The 17,320-nt window shown below is 39.4% G+C and overlaps 1 protein-coding gene across 1 annotated transcript in view; it reads right to left on the bottom strand.

The window, feature by feature from the left end:
- LOC121432140 (ankyrin repeat domain-containing protein 17-like) overlaps positions 1-17,320 on the bottom strand; it is a 55,782-nt gene that overhangs the window by 254 nt on the left and 38,208 nt on the right. Inside the window, exons 18-31 of the mRNA XM_041629996.1 lie at positions 16,686-16,828; positions 15,836-16,049; positions 15,125-15,362; positions 14,260-14,360; positions 13,368-13,463; positions 12,003-12,119; positions 9,196-9,352; positions 8,126-8,481; positions 7,197-7,432; positions 5,665-5,829; positions 4,097-4,243; positions 3,101-3,347; positions 1,247-2,636; positions 677-807 (exon numbers count right to left, since the gene is read on the bottom strand). Coding sequence (XP_041485930.1) covers positions 677-807; positions 1,247-2,636; positions 3,101-3,347; positions 4,097-4,243; positions 5,665-5,829; positions 7,197-7,432; positions 8,126-8,481; positions 9,196-9,352; positions 12,003-12,119; positions 13,368-13,463; positions 14,260-14,360; positions 15,125-15,362; positions 15,836-16,049; positions 16,686-16,828 — 3,738 coding nt within the window. The remainder of the gene's footprint in view (positions 1-676; positions 808-1,246; positions 2,637-3,100; positions 3,348-4,096; positions 4,244-5,664; positions 5,830-7,196; positions 7,433-8,125; positions 8,482-9,195; positions 9,353-12,002; positions 12,120-13,367; positions 13,464-14,259; positions 14,361-15,124; positions 15,363-15,835; positions 16,050-16,685; positions 16,829-17,320) is intronic.

Here is a 17,320-nt window from a genome sequence, read left to right as displayed (position 1 = left end):
TCTTATGTGACTCACTGCTCTACAAATAACTTTATAATGACTTTAAGAACAACTGTGGACCCCTTCTTGGGATTTAAATCAATGGGAAATCAAAATTCTGGAATTTAGCACAAGACGGGGTCACCAATTGTTTGTAAAGTCCCAGGTTACTTACAAACAACTTTGTGAAATAACCCAATGGTCTCATTTCAAGTAGTGCGATGTAGCCAATGTTACCCAATTTTCAATATTGAACTTGAAGAAATCAGTCAAAGATCATTAAATATATTTCCTCATCAATTCTTGAGCATGATTGGTCTCTGATCTTGAATTCATTGAGGAAAAAAATTCTAGAAGTTTGAGGATGATTAAATCCTACTGAATTTGGTTATCATGTCTACTGTAAATCCTCTAACCCCCATAAAACACAAACAATCAGAATGCTAGTCACACCAGCAAAATGCCAATCAAGCTATAAGGTTATTACCAATGACATACAATTGGTCCGTTTATTTGGTTCCATTGCTGTGGCTGTAGCATAAGGCTAATTATGACCAATCTATTATTCATATCAACTCTATTATCAATCGCTAAGCTTTGTGGACCATGGTCCTTGTGGTTGGAAAGACCATCCACTGCAAACAGATACACCACCCTCATAACGATAAAAATAGATGAATTACAAAGATGTACTTACCACAGGTACGCCCATAGGTTGGCCGTGGTAACTCTCTGGTCGACTGATAGGTCTCTGTATAGGTGCAGCTGGTGTGTTCACTACCATATCATCAACAGTGATTGAAGCATTAGGCCAGTTCACATCACCAGCTTCATTCATAAAGAACAAGGATGAAATAGAAATGTTTGCTCAATATTCAGATAACAAAGCGATTGCATATTACAAATGTGAAACCTCCATATTTTGGGACGGTGTGTTTTGATGTAAAATGTCAGGAATGAAAGTGAATTATCAGAAAATAGAAGAGATACAATTTTTAAAACTTATTCCTGAATGCAAAAGATGAACTAAATGCCAGGAAGGTATATATAAGGTCCTTTAATACCATGAAGTTGACAGAAATAAATTGCAGATTATACATGGAGGCGAAGCTGTCAAGTAAAGCTAAAAGAAAAAAGCACAAGTGCAAAATGGTATTGTTTGTTTTTCCTCTAATTCCATCTTGGTGAAAAGGTGCAATGAAATACGATAAAGATATAGATGAAATTGAAGGCATTCAATAAGGAAAGAGAGCAATGAGATCTTTACCTTGATGGGCCCAGATGCTTCCTGCAGACGTGAAAGGAAGATCAGCGAACCCAACAGGTGTACGGCGATGAGTCTGCTGCCCTCTACGCTCGTTCCCAATAGGGCGTGGTAGTTTCCTATCCTGAGAGGCTACAGAGGTACTGGGGCTGGTGGTACCGGACCTAGGAGACGTCCCTGGAGAGGCGTTGGCGGTAGGTGGGGTCGGGGAAGGTGCAGGGGGGTTGGTGATGGGTGAGAAGTGGGACAGGTTGGCATGGGCCATGGATGCAGAGACGACGTCGGGTCGCTCTATTGGATGGACGTGGGGATGCTGGTTAGGGTGGGTGTTTAGGTGTGGTTGAGAGTGAGGGTGGGGATTGGATGGAACATGGGGATGGGGTGGAGCTTGGTGTTGGGTATGCATGTAATGGATTGGGTTGTAGTTGGTTGGATTCCCTTGGAGGTTGTTGACAGTGCTAAGCAACCCAGCGTCTCCTACAGGCATGGATCCAGTCGACAGCCGTTTGTACCCTGGAGCTTTGGCCTCCTCAGAGTTGGGGAAACTGCTCTCTTCTCCACTCCCTTCCTCTTTCAAGGTACCTCCAGGAGCTAAGGAACTCCAGCCGAAAGCATTTGCAGGATTCTGGCTCATACCCTGGTTCATGTGGGATAGGAAGTTGAACCCTCCCGTAGCTGTGGACACTGGAGCGCTACGGTTACCGTCAGGTTGCTGTTGAAGCATCCCTGATCCAACCTGCTCTCCCATACCCTGATTCTGTGATGGCATCATCATCTGTGGCATGTGGAGGAGACCGGAGCGGCTGTCAGATATCTTGGATGCAAACGTACCAGCGTTGACATTGGACTGAGCCGAGACCGATACTGGTATGGTCCCGACGGGCGTCGGAGCACTGCTGGCCATCACCCCGCCAGATCCACTCACGGCCACATTCTGGATGGGTCGGTTGGACGAGACGGTGGTCGTAACTGCTTTACCGGCTGGTTGGGTGAACAACTGCCGTGCCACACCGCTCCTAGGACTCTTGGCAGATGCCTGCTGGGGTGCACTTCCTGCAGGAGGGGCTACATTGACCGAGATCGGTCCTCTACCTTGTTGCTGAGGAGGCTGCGGTGGTTGTTGATGCTGGCTGGGATCAGGCACCCTGCTTGGAGCAGTAATGGTTGTAGGAACAGGCGGTCTGACAATAGGTTGACGACCCCACTGGTGGGCCAGCGCTGCCATCTGGTGCTGCTGAACTCCCTTGGGTAGACGAATGCCTCCTGTCATTTGGGTTGGGTATTGGGTGTTAGCTGGGGCACTGTGGCTCTGTGTAAGCTGCTGATGACCGGGTTGTAGTGAGTTCTGCTTAGATGACGGAGGCTGGTGACTGGCAGTACTAGATGGGTTCATCTTCAGCAAAAGAAATGAAGGAAACACATTTTAATCAGTATCATCACAAAAGTCAACAATGTATATATGAACGTCATTAAAACAAATCTTCATTTCAGGTTATTGCAGGGGGGGGATATTCATGATAAATCTATCCAAGTCTTTTATTCAGCAGTACAGAAGATTTGCCAACTTATTCACTAATACTGACTTTACAGCATTGGTAGGCTCCAGTAGCAAGTCAAACATAACAATGTGACATAAAGCAAATGGTCAAATTGTATGATAGTTTGAAAGATAAAGGAGCTAAGTCCACTATACTTGGTTATCATTCGAACAGAAAGTATGATATACTTTATAACATTCCCATATACAGCATAACAATTCACTTAACTTGGTCAAACTATAATTTAGAAGTTCCAAAGGAAATAAATATGCACTTTCATTTCCACTCGGTTCACTGAAGAATCTATTTTGATGCCTACCTTGGTAGCCTGTTTGGCCGCTGTGGTTCCAGTCTGTGTACTGCTCTTACTCCCAGCCTGTGATGACGACGATGATGTCGTGGTTGATGTGGATGACGATGAGGCCAATGTAAACATGGTGATTGGTATAGCAGCAGGTGCAACAGACTTCTTTATCTTAGCTACCAGCTTGCTAAGATCTTCATCTGGATCCTTGATGAGGGCACTGATTAGATGGTGGGCTTGACGTGTCGCATCCGCTGAACCCCTGATTTACAACGACAAGGTTAAAACTTGCGCGTTACCAATGATTTCTAATAATCTCTGAATAAATCTCTCATTTTAGAAAGACAAGGTTGATTACTATTGGGTTTCAAGAAATTATTGACCAATTCTGAATTGAAACTAAGACTTTAAGGAGGACAAGTGGAATCATATTTCATGACCATTTGATGTTACATAGTATTTGGTATATTCCGATTTTCAGCTCAAAGTCATATTTCTCTTTTCCTGGCCAGAAAAATTGTTGGTATCTTATCTACTTGGTCTAAAACTGACTAGGAGGAAATAGTCAAATGCCAAGATGGTGTAATTCCAACTTTGTCTACGATTCTAATAACATTGATCCAATCAATTGTAACTATGGATAACCAGTAATGTCAACATCTATTACGCATGTTTGTTCAAAATATTTTCTAACTATGATGTATATTCGTGCATTCATTGTTTTCATTTAAATTTACTGAGCTTCTTTTTGTTAACAAAGGACATTTGTACAAATTTCCTGTAGAAAACATTATGACACTGATGGATTTCCATAAAGTTACGATTGACTGGATCAATCGTAATTCTTAGTAAGACGGGGCCAAGGTGCATATTAGACCAAATGGGTTTAGCCTAACTAGAATATTTGACAAAATGGTAAATAGGCTATCTGGTAATAAGGCAATATTGTAATTGTAGGTAGACAAAGCGGATGTAGACCAAATCAAATACAACGCCTTTGAAATAACTTACTTGATATTAATAGTGCGTTCATTTCCTTTATTCTGTCTATCAACATCAATATGAGCTCCCGTTGCATCTCTAATAGCATTGATATTACATCCTCCTCTTCCTATTAGTCTACTGATGGCATTGGCTGGTACAGTTACTTTCTTGGACCTATACAAAATAAAGGGAAAACATATATCAAATAATCATACAAGTTAATAAAAATTCAGTTATTTGAATTTATATTCAGCATACTAAGAATCTTGTTATGGGATTGGTCAGAAGTCGGTGACGTGATAAAGGGTAGTTTCCCAATCTATCATCACTCGCAGTGGCGAAACTTTTGTGTTTCCCTGATCACTTCAGCACGTTGGGTTATAACACGTTATAAATTAGTTGAGTAGTGCAAAATAAAGAGGTCTTTGCCATTCGATTTTTTGGTTCCATCATTCTCCATTACCTGCAGTGACGATGATTGCAGGGTCTAGATGCGCATGCACATTGAACTTACACGCTTGCAGTAAAACTTTGCGCAATATGAAAGTGCATTGCCCCTCCATTGTTCTGATGTGATGGTCAAAAAGCTACATCCAGCTTGCCATGCAAGTGATAGTTTTCCCATCACCTTCACCAACTGTGATTATTTGCTTAATATCCTACTTATTCACGATCAATATGTGAAATATTGTGAAATCTCTTTTGCAAAGAAACATTAATTTTCACCATCTATTTATTTTAATCCTAAAAACATTATTTTTATCCCTGGTTCTTGGTAATGCTTATATATTTCAAAATAAGATTCAATGAGTTTCTTCCAATGGTGCTTCTGGAACAGTTTGATTGAAAATATATGGAAATCAGATCTAAAATACATTTACTGAATGCATGTTGACAAAATGTCACTTTAACTACATATGACTATGGGGACAAAATCCTATTTTTGGGGAAAATTATGTTAAAGTTTCCTTACAGATACACCTTGGTAAACACATAAGAGGTTTGGTGGACAGATTTTTCACTAAATACATGTAATTGTGCAGTTTTGTTTTATCAAATTTTCTTCTGGTTTTCATTATTTGCACTGTATTTTTCGTAATTCATTTATATGGCCGGGGAGAAATTCTGTTTTCCGTAAAATTCCATGGATTCGGATTTTGGTGATTCAGAAAACCTGGGGACTTCCACTATATAGCAGGGCGTTTCCTTAATGCTCTTTTGTTTATTTTTCCTCACCCCTTTTAAAAAATGATTCCCAACTCTTTCTTGATACTCAACTCACTATATACCCAAATATGTCAGTTTGCCCTCACACAATGCATTATGGGTACGTTGTGGTTAAGCGTTTCTTACTCTAGCCTTTCAAACAGAGGGTTGTGGGTTTGAATCCTAGCCATGGCGTGTTTTCCTTCAGCAAGAGCTTTATCCAGTGTTGCATTAGACCCAGGTGAGGTAAATGGGTACCGCCAGGAAGTAATTCCTCAATAAGCTGTGCACACCGAAATCCCAATAACATAGGAGCACCTTGAGCAAGTAGCAAGGTGGATACCTGCGCTATACAAATCCTATATTATTATTTATTTGAGCAGGTTTACCTTCTGACTACTTCCTTCCATCCTTCTTCTCTCTTCTGTCCTCTCTTAGGGCTAGCTGCAGTGATAGAGGATCCCTTCATGCTAGGACTAACAGCATCTCCACCAGGACCCATCGACTTCTTACCTCCTCCGTCTAGACCGGTGGAGTTCTGGTCCTCATGTTTACTACATGTGAGGAAATAGAGAAAACATGCAAAGGGTTAAAAGGGAACCCGTTCCCTGAAAGGTTGTTTTTATTTGAAGAAAAATCAGACAAGTACATGGGTGGCATTTTTGACAAAATTGAACGAACTATGAGAGAGTTATGAATTTTTAAAAGTTGTAAAAACTGGTAATTGCTATACCCATGGGGACTTCAAATTGGCCACATTGGTGATGGCATAGTGATGTAAGGCAAAGGCTACTCTCCTGTTTACTACAATAAATGAAATGATCAAAATTGTCACTTTTTCAAAAGTTTTATTTCAAACTATACCTTACTCTCATAAGGACATAAAGCATTATGATACATTGGTTATTTTGGGATTACTGCCCCGGAAGTGGTACTTGAGAGAAAACCACAAATCCTTTATAATGAAGTACATGGCCTATGGGAAAGTTGGACTTCCCAATTGTATTAATTTACTTACCAAGTTGCCCATTTGAAGTTTACATAGGTTCAGGGATCTCAATTTTAAAAAAGTCATAATTTTCTCATTGCATGTCTAATTTCTTTCAAACTTTCACCATACTGTTAATCTATTTTTCTCCTTTCCCCACACAATATTTTAATAGATAGGTTGGATTCCCCTTGAAAATCATGAGTGTCAGCTTTCAAGGGGAGTGGACTAATATTTCCAGAATACAGACTTTAGTGACAAGCATCAGAAAAATCTGTAATAGGGTCATCTTTGGGGAGAGTAAACTTGCTGTACCAACCAAGCCTGCTTAGCATAGTGAAACTGTCTGGCCAGGGAAAAGTTAAGATAAGAATGTACTATACGGCATTTTTAAAATGAATGTTTGTTTACAAACCTTATCGCACCATCACCAAAAGAATCTAAACTACTCTATCCTTTGGCAAGGCATTAATCTTCATTTGCCATACTCAACCCAGGACAGGTAAATCGGTACATAGAAGAAAAAAAAATCCACATTTTACTGCTCAAAATAGACACCAGATATGAAATACTCCAAAAATTTGTTTTGCCCAATTGACTGTGGGCCCGGCAGCTGCTGTGCAGCGCAGGAACGACGGGGCTCTATCCCTTTAAATTGTTGAACGCCAAACAGGGTAGCAGCAACTCCCATCTTTTAACGTCTTTTGGTCTGACGAGGCCGGGGTTTGAACCCCCGACCTCCCGATTGTGAGACGGACGCTCTATCAACTGAGCCAACACACCGGTTACTACAGACTGTGACAAGCAGCAATTGATTCTTTGAAATGCTTGTCCACTAGACCAAGATGAATAGATTGAAGTCCATAGAGACATAAGATGTTATCAAGAACAACAGAACAAGAACAAAATATCATCATTATCATTACTACTTACATGGTGTGATTCTGCCCCTTCTCTTTCATATTCATTCGTTTCTTCTTCTTCTCTTCTCGTATCTTCTCATCATGTCTCCCTCCTTCCTTAGCTCCTTCCTTCCCTCCATCCTTAGCATCTCCATTCATATTCACTCTGTTCTTGTTGTTCTGTCTCTCTTCCTTGCTTGAAGCAGAGATGGTCCTGCTCTGGTTGGCCTTGTTGTTGGCGTGTTCCTTTGCACTTGATGTTTTTGCCTGGATCATAAGAGGAGCATTTACTGGTTATTGCGAGAGCTTCAGATGTTCATGGCAACCAAGCCCAGCAACATTTCTCTTGCTGAACAGGCAAGAAACAATCGAATCACCAGGGCTCCGTAACACAAAGGTTTGCGATGAATTGCAAGTATGAAAGAACTGCGCTCATTGGCTCCCAGTCAGTATTTTAAACAGAGTGCGCATACAACAATAATCTTGATTGGTCATTGGTATTTAGTGATTGACTGCAAAGCATTGTGTTACGGAGCCCACAAAATATTTCCTGGTGTTACACGTACAAAAGAGGAGATGAAAGGACATATCAACAGGTTTCAAATTAATACTGCATGATCCCTCACATCTATAGTTCCTTTCATCACGCAAATATGCAACAGTTTCATAAACATTTTGCTTCTCATTCACAAATTGTAATGAAATTCTGGCTGGATCCATTTATGATCTAAACTAAATTTGGACTCATACAAACTAACTACATATATTCAATTGATCAAGTGATTTCTTAATACCCATTCAGTTGAAATATTCATTCAAAGTGTATTTAAAACTTTGTAATTTTTGATAATTAGTGTCAAATCCCAGAATGCAAATACATGCATTATTATGAATATCATTCTTCATATCATCTTTATCACCAACTAATACAAAACCTTCTTAGAAGACTTTTATAATGACCTTGATGTTGGTTAGAAGAGCTGCTTTGTTGCTGGCTTGGTTGATGACATTTGATGATGCGGATGATCTATGCGAGGATGTGGTAGACGTTGCAACCGTGGTGGTATGCGTGGTACTGGCTGTGGTTGTGGCGGTAACCACAGCGTTGCTGCCACCTCCTCCCTGTGACGTTGCCGTGATGATACTGCTTAGGTTGTTCTTGTTCTTCTTGTTGACTGTGGTGGTGGTGGTTGTGGTGGTGATGGACTGACCGTTGTTGCGAGCTGTGGTGGTAGTGGTGGTGTCCTTGGTACGGACCTTACCGATGGTGGTTGTGGTGGTGGCTGATGGTGGCTCCAGTGGTACAAGGTCTTCAACTACAAACAACAATAATAGCTTGCTTCAATTTTAACAATTTTACAAAGTTTATATTTGATGATTATGCACAGCTTATGTATAGCGCCATACATCTGTCAAAGTTATTCAAAGGTACCTTTAGGAGGAGCCAGCCTATCTGGGTCCCCAAGAAGGGCGAGCACACAGAATTGTGAACTTATTTTCTGATATAGCACATAACATTTCCTATTAGTAGATTATAAGCATTCGAAAATAACAACATTTTTACATAAGATACTCCAAAGTTATGAAAGTTATAAAATTATCTTTCTTATGTATACCTTAAAATCAAGACTGTCCAAAGGAAAAAAAAAGTTAAAAGGAAATATCAAAATTGTCTTATGGATTCAAAACATGCACCTAAAGGTCTTCACTACCAAATTGAGGTTTTTGTCATGAGCAATTTGACAAGCAAAAAAAAAAAAAATACCCCCCCAAAAAAAGAAACAAAAAAGAAAAAGAGGTCCTCACTAGCCTATGCATGACATTTTCGACTCAAAATATTATTTGTGCCTCTCAAAAGGGGGCATTGTGCCCCCCCCCTTCCCCCAGATCTGCAACTGCGTGCATCTTGGAAAAAAGATCGAAAACCTGCCAATCAAGGGAAAAACAAGCATTAGCATTGATTAGTTTTTATTACATAATTGTACATGCATATATAGAAACATGCATGTACATACTTTCATATGACTCACTGGTTTCTCTCCCGAGGCTATTATCTTCTTCGTCATCGTCTTGTTCAGGTTCCGGTGAGCTGTTGTTCGGTCCTCCTTTCTGCTGCTTCTCCTTCCGCTTCTTTTTCTTCTTCTCGCGCCGTTTTGCAGCTGCCATTTTACGACTCTCCTCTCTTGTCTAAAGGCGAAACAAAACAAAAAAAAAAGGTTAAAATATGAGGGGTAATTGTAATTTCACAAGGGTTTGTATGGTCTTCTTTTGTTTTAACATTTCTAAATTCAAACTTTTTGACACACCAGGAACAATTGGATCCGTTGTCAAGGGCCAGTTTCATAAGGACTTATAATTATGGTAACTTGATCAATTGGTAACTATCATAGAAACCTTGATTATGATTGGCTATTTCTAAGTTACAAAAGACTTTACAAATGACTGATGATCCTTTCTTGCACTAAAAAATAATGCCCATGTAGCTGATGCTAAGGTGTCACAACCCCCAAAATTAGCCTGCTCGGTGACCAGGAGGCAAATTTTTAGCCAATTTCGCCTGGGCACCGAACAGTGGCCGTCCAGGCACCACTGAATTTGGGACATTGCTTGGTTGCCGGTCAAGAGCAAAGAGTTAAAATTCTGGCGAGCCAGCTCACTTTTCACTCGCTGCCCTGTCTTACAAAGAGTTACGATTGATTGGTTCAGTGTCACAATTTTTTCTACAGGAAATTTGCACAATGTCCTTTGCAAACAAAGAGAATCACATTGAATTTTCAAGAAAACAATGAAATGCATGAATATTCATCATAGTTCTAAAATATCTTGAACAAACATAAATAATACATGTTGACGTTGCTGGCCGGCCATAGTTGTGATTGATCGGATCAATCATAACTCTTTGTAAGATGGGGCCCAGATCTCTTACCTTCTCTGACTCTAGCTGCTCTAGGAGGATATTAGCATGTTTATTAGCTTCAGCTGCTTGACGTTCCTTAGCAACTACAATGATCTCTTACCTTCTCTGACTCTAGCTGCTCTAGGAGGATGTTAGCATGTTTATTAGCTTCAGCTGCTTGACGTTCCTTAGCAACTACAATGATCTCTTACCTTCTCTGATTCTAGCTGCTCTAGGAGGATGTTAGCATGTTTATTAGCTTCAGCTGCTTGACGTTCCTTAGCAACTACAATGATCTCTTACCTTCTCTGACTCTAGCTGCTCTAGGAGGATGTTAGCATGTTTATTAGCTTCAGCTGCTTGACGTTCCTTAGCAACTACAATGATCTCTTACCTTCTCTGATTCTAGCTGCTCTAGGAGGATGTTAGCATGTTTATTAGCTTCAGCTGCTTGACGTTCCTTAGCAACTACAATGATCTCTTACCTTCTCTGATTCTAGCTGCTCTAGGAGGATGTTAGCATGTTTATTAGCTTCAGCTGCTTGACGTTCCTTAGCAACTACAATGATCTCTTACCTTCTCTGACTCTAGCTGCTCTAGGAGGATGTTAGCATGTTTATTAGCTTCAGCTGCTTGACGTTCCTTAGCAACTACAATGATCTCTTACCTTCTCTGACTCTAGCTGCTCTAGGAGGATGTTAGCATGTTTATTAGCTTCAGCTGCTTGACGTTCCTTAGCAACTACAATGATCTCTTACCTTCTCTGACTCTAGCTGCTCTAGGAGGATGTTAGCATGTTTATTAGCTTCAGCTGCTTGACGTTCCTTAGCAACTACAATGATATCTTACCTTCTCTGATTCTAGCTGCTCTAGGAGGATGTTAGCATGTTTATTAGCTTCAGCTGCTTGACGTTCCTTAGCAACTACAATGATCTCTTACCTTCTCTGATTCTAGCTGCTCTAGGAGGATGTTAGCATGTTTATTAGCTTCAGCTGCTTGACGTTCCTTAGCAACTACAATGATCTCTTACCTTCTCTGATTCTAGCTGCTCTAGGAGGATGTTAGCATGTTTATTAGCTTCAGCTGCTTGACGTTCCTTAGCAACTACAATGATCTCTTACCTTCTCTGACTCTAGCTGCTCTAGGAGGATGTTAGCATGTTTATTAGCTTCAGCTGCTTGACGTTCCTTAGCAACTACAATGATATCTTACCTTCTCTGATTCTAGCTGCTCTAGGAGGATGTTAGCATATTTATTAGCTTCAGCTGCTTGACGTTCCTTAGCAACTACAATGATCTCTTACCTTCTCTGATTCTAGCTGCTCTAGGAGGATGTTAGCATGTTTATTAGCTTCAGCTGCTTGACGTTCCTTAGCAACTACAATGATCTCTTACCTTCTCTGATTCTAGCTGCTCTAGGAGGATGTTAGCATGTTTATTAGCTTCAGCTGCTTGACGTTCCTTAGCAACTACAATGATCTCTTACCTTCTCTGACTCTAGCTGCTCTAGGAGGATGTTAGCATGTTTATTAGCTTCAGCTGCTTGACGTTCCTTAGCAACTACAATGATATCTTACCTTCTCTGATTCTAGCTGCTCTAGGAGGATGTTAGCATGTTTATTAGCTTCAGCTGCTTGACGTTCCTTAGCAACTACAATGATCTCTTACCTTCTCTGATTCTAGCTGCTCTAGGAGGATGTTAGCATGTTTATTAGCTTCAGCTGCTTGACGTTCCTTAGCAACTACAATGATCTCTTACCTTCTCTGATTCTAGCTGCTCTAGGAGGATGTTAGCATGTTTATTAGCTTCAGCTGCTTGACGTTCCTTAGCAACTACAATGATATCTTACCTTCTCTGATTCTAGCTGCTCTAGGAGGATGTTAGCATGTTTATTAGCTTCAGCTGCTTGACGTTCCTTAGCAACTACAATGATCTCTTACCTTCTCTGATTCTAGCTGCTCTAGGAGGATGTTAGCATGTTTATTAGCTTCAGCTGCTTGACGTTCCTTAGCAACTACAATGATCTCCATACACTGCTGGCACTTCTTCAGAACCTCCTGTAATAATAGACAGATAATCAGGATGAAAAGTACAAGAGAAATGAATGTAAGGCTGACTTAAATCAGTAAGCATCAAGCTTTCAAGCAGAATTAGTACAGAAATTTGATTTTCTTTAATTTTTTCAAATAACTTACTTATCACAATCCTATAGAGCAATCATACATGAGTAAAGGAGATGTTGAGTTTTCAGAAGTTTTTCACAGTAATAGGATGAAAACTTTTAAGGATATAATTAATGTCTGGCCCAACTACATCAGTAAGCAATAAGCTTTCAAGCAGAATTGGTACAGACATTTGATTTTCTTTATTTTTTTCATAGAACTTATCACAATCCTATAGAGTAATCATACATGAATAAAGGAGATGTTGAGTAATTTTTTGAGTTTAAAGAAGTTTCAACTGTAAAATGCTTCGATTTTCAGGGATCCTCCCTAAAAACCAGGAAGACTACAGATCTCCCTGGATTCTGTGTAGACATTGAGAGTCTGCTAAGAGGAAGATGGGTTATATTTTAAACCGAAATGTTTTATTTCATTTCATAAACTGCTCAATCCATGATAATTTGAGAAGATAGAATCATCACACTTCAACACTTTTTCATATGAAGAACAAAGCAGAGATGAACCATCTGAGGATAAGATCTACATACTTTCACAAATTGGTAACTTGTTACAAACATTCAAAACTCCTATCAGGATCCAACTTCAAAAGCCATTATATCAACACCAAATGCTGGCTTCTCTCCACCAAAGGAAGGATTTCAAAGGCTTAAAGCTTTAAAAATTTGATGAAAAGGGGCCCCCTTATTATATCTGATAATTTGAAAATATGACATGTAATCATATGAAGAACAAAGCAGAATCAAATCATTTCAGGTAGGTCCAGGAGATAGGGGTCATACTCGTGCATACATACGGATTTCCCCACTTGTTACAACTGTGTGAAACTCATATAAGCAGGGGTGTGAGTGGTCACAAATAAAAAGATCTGAAAAAAGCTGAAGAGTGTTGAAAAAGTCTGAAATAGAGAGAGCTCCCATACTTTTTGTACAGAGGAAAGCCAAATATAAGCACAAATTCAGCTGAAAAAAAAAATGAAATCAGCTAAAAATCTGAACTCTCATACCCCTGTAAAAGTATCCCATTTCAATAATCATTATATCAACACCAAATGCTGGCTTCTCTCCCCAATCAAAGGAAGGATTTCAAAGGCTTTTCAAGTTTGATGAAATGGGGTTGGCTTACCCTATCTGAGATGGTAGCGATGTATCTCATACTGTCTGTGTCCGATGGGAACTGATTGACATGCTTCACCATCCATCGTACAACCTTCACATGACCCTGAAACAAGAGAACGTTTGACAATCAATAACATTTCTAATAATAATACTCTACAAACACTCAACAACAATAAAACATCAAAGCTATTTTGCACTTTGCATTTGGAATATATTCCTACCTGGGGCCCTGTGTCACACACAGTTGCAAATGATCATATCAATCACAACTATAAAACGTTTGACAATCAATAACACTTCTACGTAGAATCCTCCACAAACACTTAACAGAACAGCTGTTGTGTGCTTTTTATTTTGAATGAATAATTTTCTACCTGGGCCGCGTTTTACATGCAATTGCAATTAATCATATCAATAACAAATATGGAAAGCCAGCGACACCCTACATCTAGATTGCATAAATCCATACTTAAATGTCATTTCATTTATACTTCAAAATCTTTAATCTGGAAAAATCTTGAAAATCTTTACACATATGTTCAATCAAACGATGTTGTTTTTCCATTCAAACTTGCAACATAGAAATACAAAAGAACCCCCCACCAAAAGTGAAAACACCAGTCTGTTCATTAACAATAAACACGGAAAAATTACATCTGAATTTTGTTTAAAAGGATATTCTGAAACACAATCTTGATTATTCACACCCATCAGATCAGTCTATGACCTAAGTAATCACTAATTCTGCATGTAAATGGTAATTCCTATATTAGCAACCTGTATTGTTGAATGATGCTAATTAATTTCCAACTTCAACCTCCTACTGTTGTTCCTGAATATTTCAAATACATTTGTAGGACCAACTATTGTTCAAAATACTTGAACAGAGTTTTTTTTACCTTTCTGAATGCTGCCATGAGACAAGAGACTTTCCGATTATCTTGGCTATCGATATCAGCACCAGCATGCACCAACAGCTGCACTACGTCAAAGTGACCACCTGAGAAATAGGATACAAAAGTTACCATAAATCAATAATAATAATAGGCATTTATATAGCGCCATCTATCTAGAAATATTCTATTCCGAGGCATGTTGTGGCCTAGTGGATAAGTCTTCTGACTTTGAAACAGAGGGTCGTGGGTTCAAATCCCAGCCATGGCGTAATTTCCTTCAGCAAGAAATTTATCCATGTTGTGCTGCACTCGACCCAGGTGAGGTGAATGGGTACCCGGTAGGATTAATTCCTTGAATGCATGAGCGCTGAAAGGCAGCTCAAGCTAAAGCCGGGGTAATAATAATAACAACACGCCTCAATAAAATAATGAACACTTATGATCTATGTCATACCCTCATTCTACAGTGGCTGCCAGGCCCATGATCAATGGGGCAAAATGACTTTTCAGAAGATTTCTATTTCTAACGATAAAATATGGATTTTCATTTTTTTATTGATTTTTCCCCATTTTTTCTATACTTCATGAACTACTTGTGCCATGTATTAGATGAAAGCCTTATACCTTATCATAATTAGAAAAGCAGAGATAAATTGTGATTTGTTCGAAATACACATTTATAGAATTGTCTGGTTCATTTATCCTAAACATACACTTATCCTTCACCTTACTCTAAATTTATCATTCATTTATCCTCAACTTACCCATATCTTTCAAAATACCCTAAACTACCCTTATCCAGAAACTTATTCCACAAGCATACGATCGAGGCAAAATTTGTTGAATCTAGTATCATTTTCGAACTCACCATTGCATGCAAGCCAGAGTGACGATTGCCCTTTCTTATTCTTCACATCCACTGCTGCCTTGTGCTGTAGGAGTAGTTCCACAAAGCGATAGTGGCCCTTGTCCGCAGCAATGGTCAGAGCAGTGTCCCTGGAGGATGGTACTGGTGGTGCATTGACGTCAGCTCCCTTTGAGATGAGAACCCTCCCAACGTCTGCATAGCCACCAGAGGCTGCCTCCATTAGAGGGGTCAGTCCCGTCTAGAAATGGGGAAAAAAAAGGAGGATATGATGATTACTTAGACTCCGCTCTTTCGTTAGCTTGTGTCATAAACATGCCCACTCATCAGATCATTCCTAGGTCTGAGGACCAGTTCTATGCCACTGCATGTATGTATGTGTATAAATTGCTAATTTCACGTACCAGTATGCAAATAGATGTACAGATCTAGATCTACATGTAGTCTAGGCGACAACTACCAAAAAAAAAAAATCTGCCCTACCCATCCAAATTTTCATTGGCCTGTTATGCCAAGTCAACAATTTTTTTTTGCCTAAGATTAAGTATTAGTGAGTGTGTGTGCGTTGGGATTTATGCCTGACTCTTCGTCACACTTAATAATAATAATACCAACACGCTTATATAGCGCATATCACTGCCAAATGCATCCCTATGCGCTTAATACCTTGTGGAAACACCCTTTAAGTTCACATGTATTCATTTTTCTCATTACCTTAGCCCTATGCTCCACGTTGGCCTTGCGATCAACGAGCAGGCTGACGACCTCAGTCCGACCTTGGAAGCAAGCCAACGTGAGGGCAGTGTTTCGGTTGGTCTCAATCTGGGCATTGATGTCACTACCCATGTCCAATAAGAGTTTGACCGCTGCAGTGTGACCGTTCATGGCCGCCAGCATGAGGGGTGAAATGCCAAGCTTACTGCCCGTTCTGCATAAAAAAAGATTTAAGATCACAACAAAAAACCTCTTTATCATATGTCCTCTCTCTCTCCTTTTTTTTTTTGGGGGGGGGGATTTCTTTAAGATATTAATGATGAACTTTTACATAGTAGAATGATTGAAAAAAATTGTTATTTTTAGGCAGTAGTGAGCTCTAGCAACAAGTATCATACACATTAATAATTAATAAATCCCAAACTAATATTTTTCCTTCTCATAGGGATACAATGATAAAAATCCCAGAAGGAAATTAAAAATAAAAAAAATTCCCACATGTCTAATGCATAATTATTTTTTCATTCTTATGTTCACCTAAATTACATTTTGCATTGAAACCAATATTTACTGGATTTCATTTGCACCTTAAAAGAATTTGAGATTTCTTGTCCCTCAACCATTTTTCATTAATGATCAAGAAGCGTATCTGCCTTAAAGCCAACATGGTACATGAATACCATGCAAGCTTGGTTAAACTTCCACCAGTCAGCGAACCAATGATGTCACATAAACTCTTAAATCCCAATTTTGGTTTTACTTAGAACATAAAATTTTGACAGAATAGGCAAAAACAAGAGTAAATATTTAAATATTTCCATTCAATAAATTCAACCACCTTGTGACATACCTGGAGTTGATTTCTGCTCCATATCTGAGTAGAAGTTTGATGATGTTAACATAGCCACCCGAAGCAGCCAGACTGAGCGGGGTGTAGTCTGATACATTACGATGTTCCTTATTAGCACTGTGTGACAGTAATAGCTCTACAACCTGTTGAAGACATCAGAATGAAAAAAAAAGATGAGTTTAGGTTAAGAGAAATGTTCCTGAAACAATTATCAGTACACGTCTTGGCGAAATGCTTTGCTGTCTGATGGAAAATGGTTAAATGAGCAATTATATGATGACCAAGGAATCCTCTTAGTTTATCAGCTCTGACAATATTCCATTTTCTGACTGTTGCTATGGTAACTGTCAAAGACCAGTGCTTCTCCGCCAATAAAAACCAAGGGTTCGAAAGGAAACTTTCACAGCTGACAATCTACTCAGTGCTGAAAACTTTCATGACTGCCCTCCACATCGAGGAATAATATAACCAGGGGCCCGTAACACACAGCTAAGCAACATTTTTTTTTACAACTGATTGCATTGACTACATTGTACAATCGATCATGAAAATCAAGTGCACGATGAATGGCTAATCTTTGCATTATGGGACCCAGGCATTTCTCTGCATTCATGCCATGTTTGAAAGGTTGACCC

This window comes from Lytechinus variegatus, chromosome 18 (assembly GCF_018143015.1).
Source record: "Lytechinus variegatus isolate NC3 chromosome 18, Lvar_3.0, whole genome shotgun sequence".
Lineage (NCBI taxonomy): Eukaryota > Metazoa > Echinodermata > Echinoidea > Temnopleuroida > Toxopneustidae > Lytechinus > Lytechinus variegatus.
Note: the sequence above shows the minus strand (reverse complement) of the source record. Positions and strands in the feature narration are given on the sequence as shown.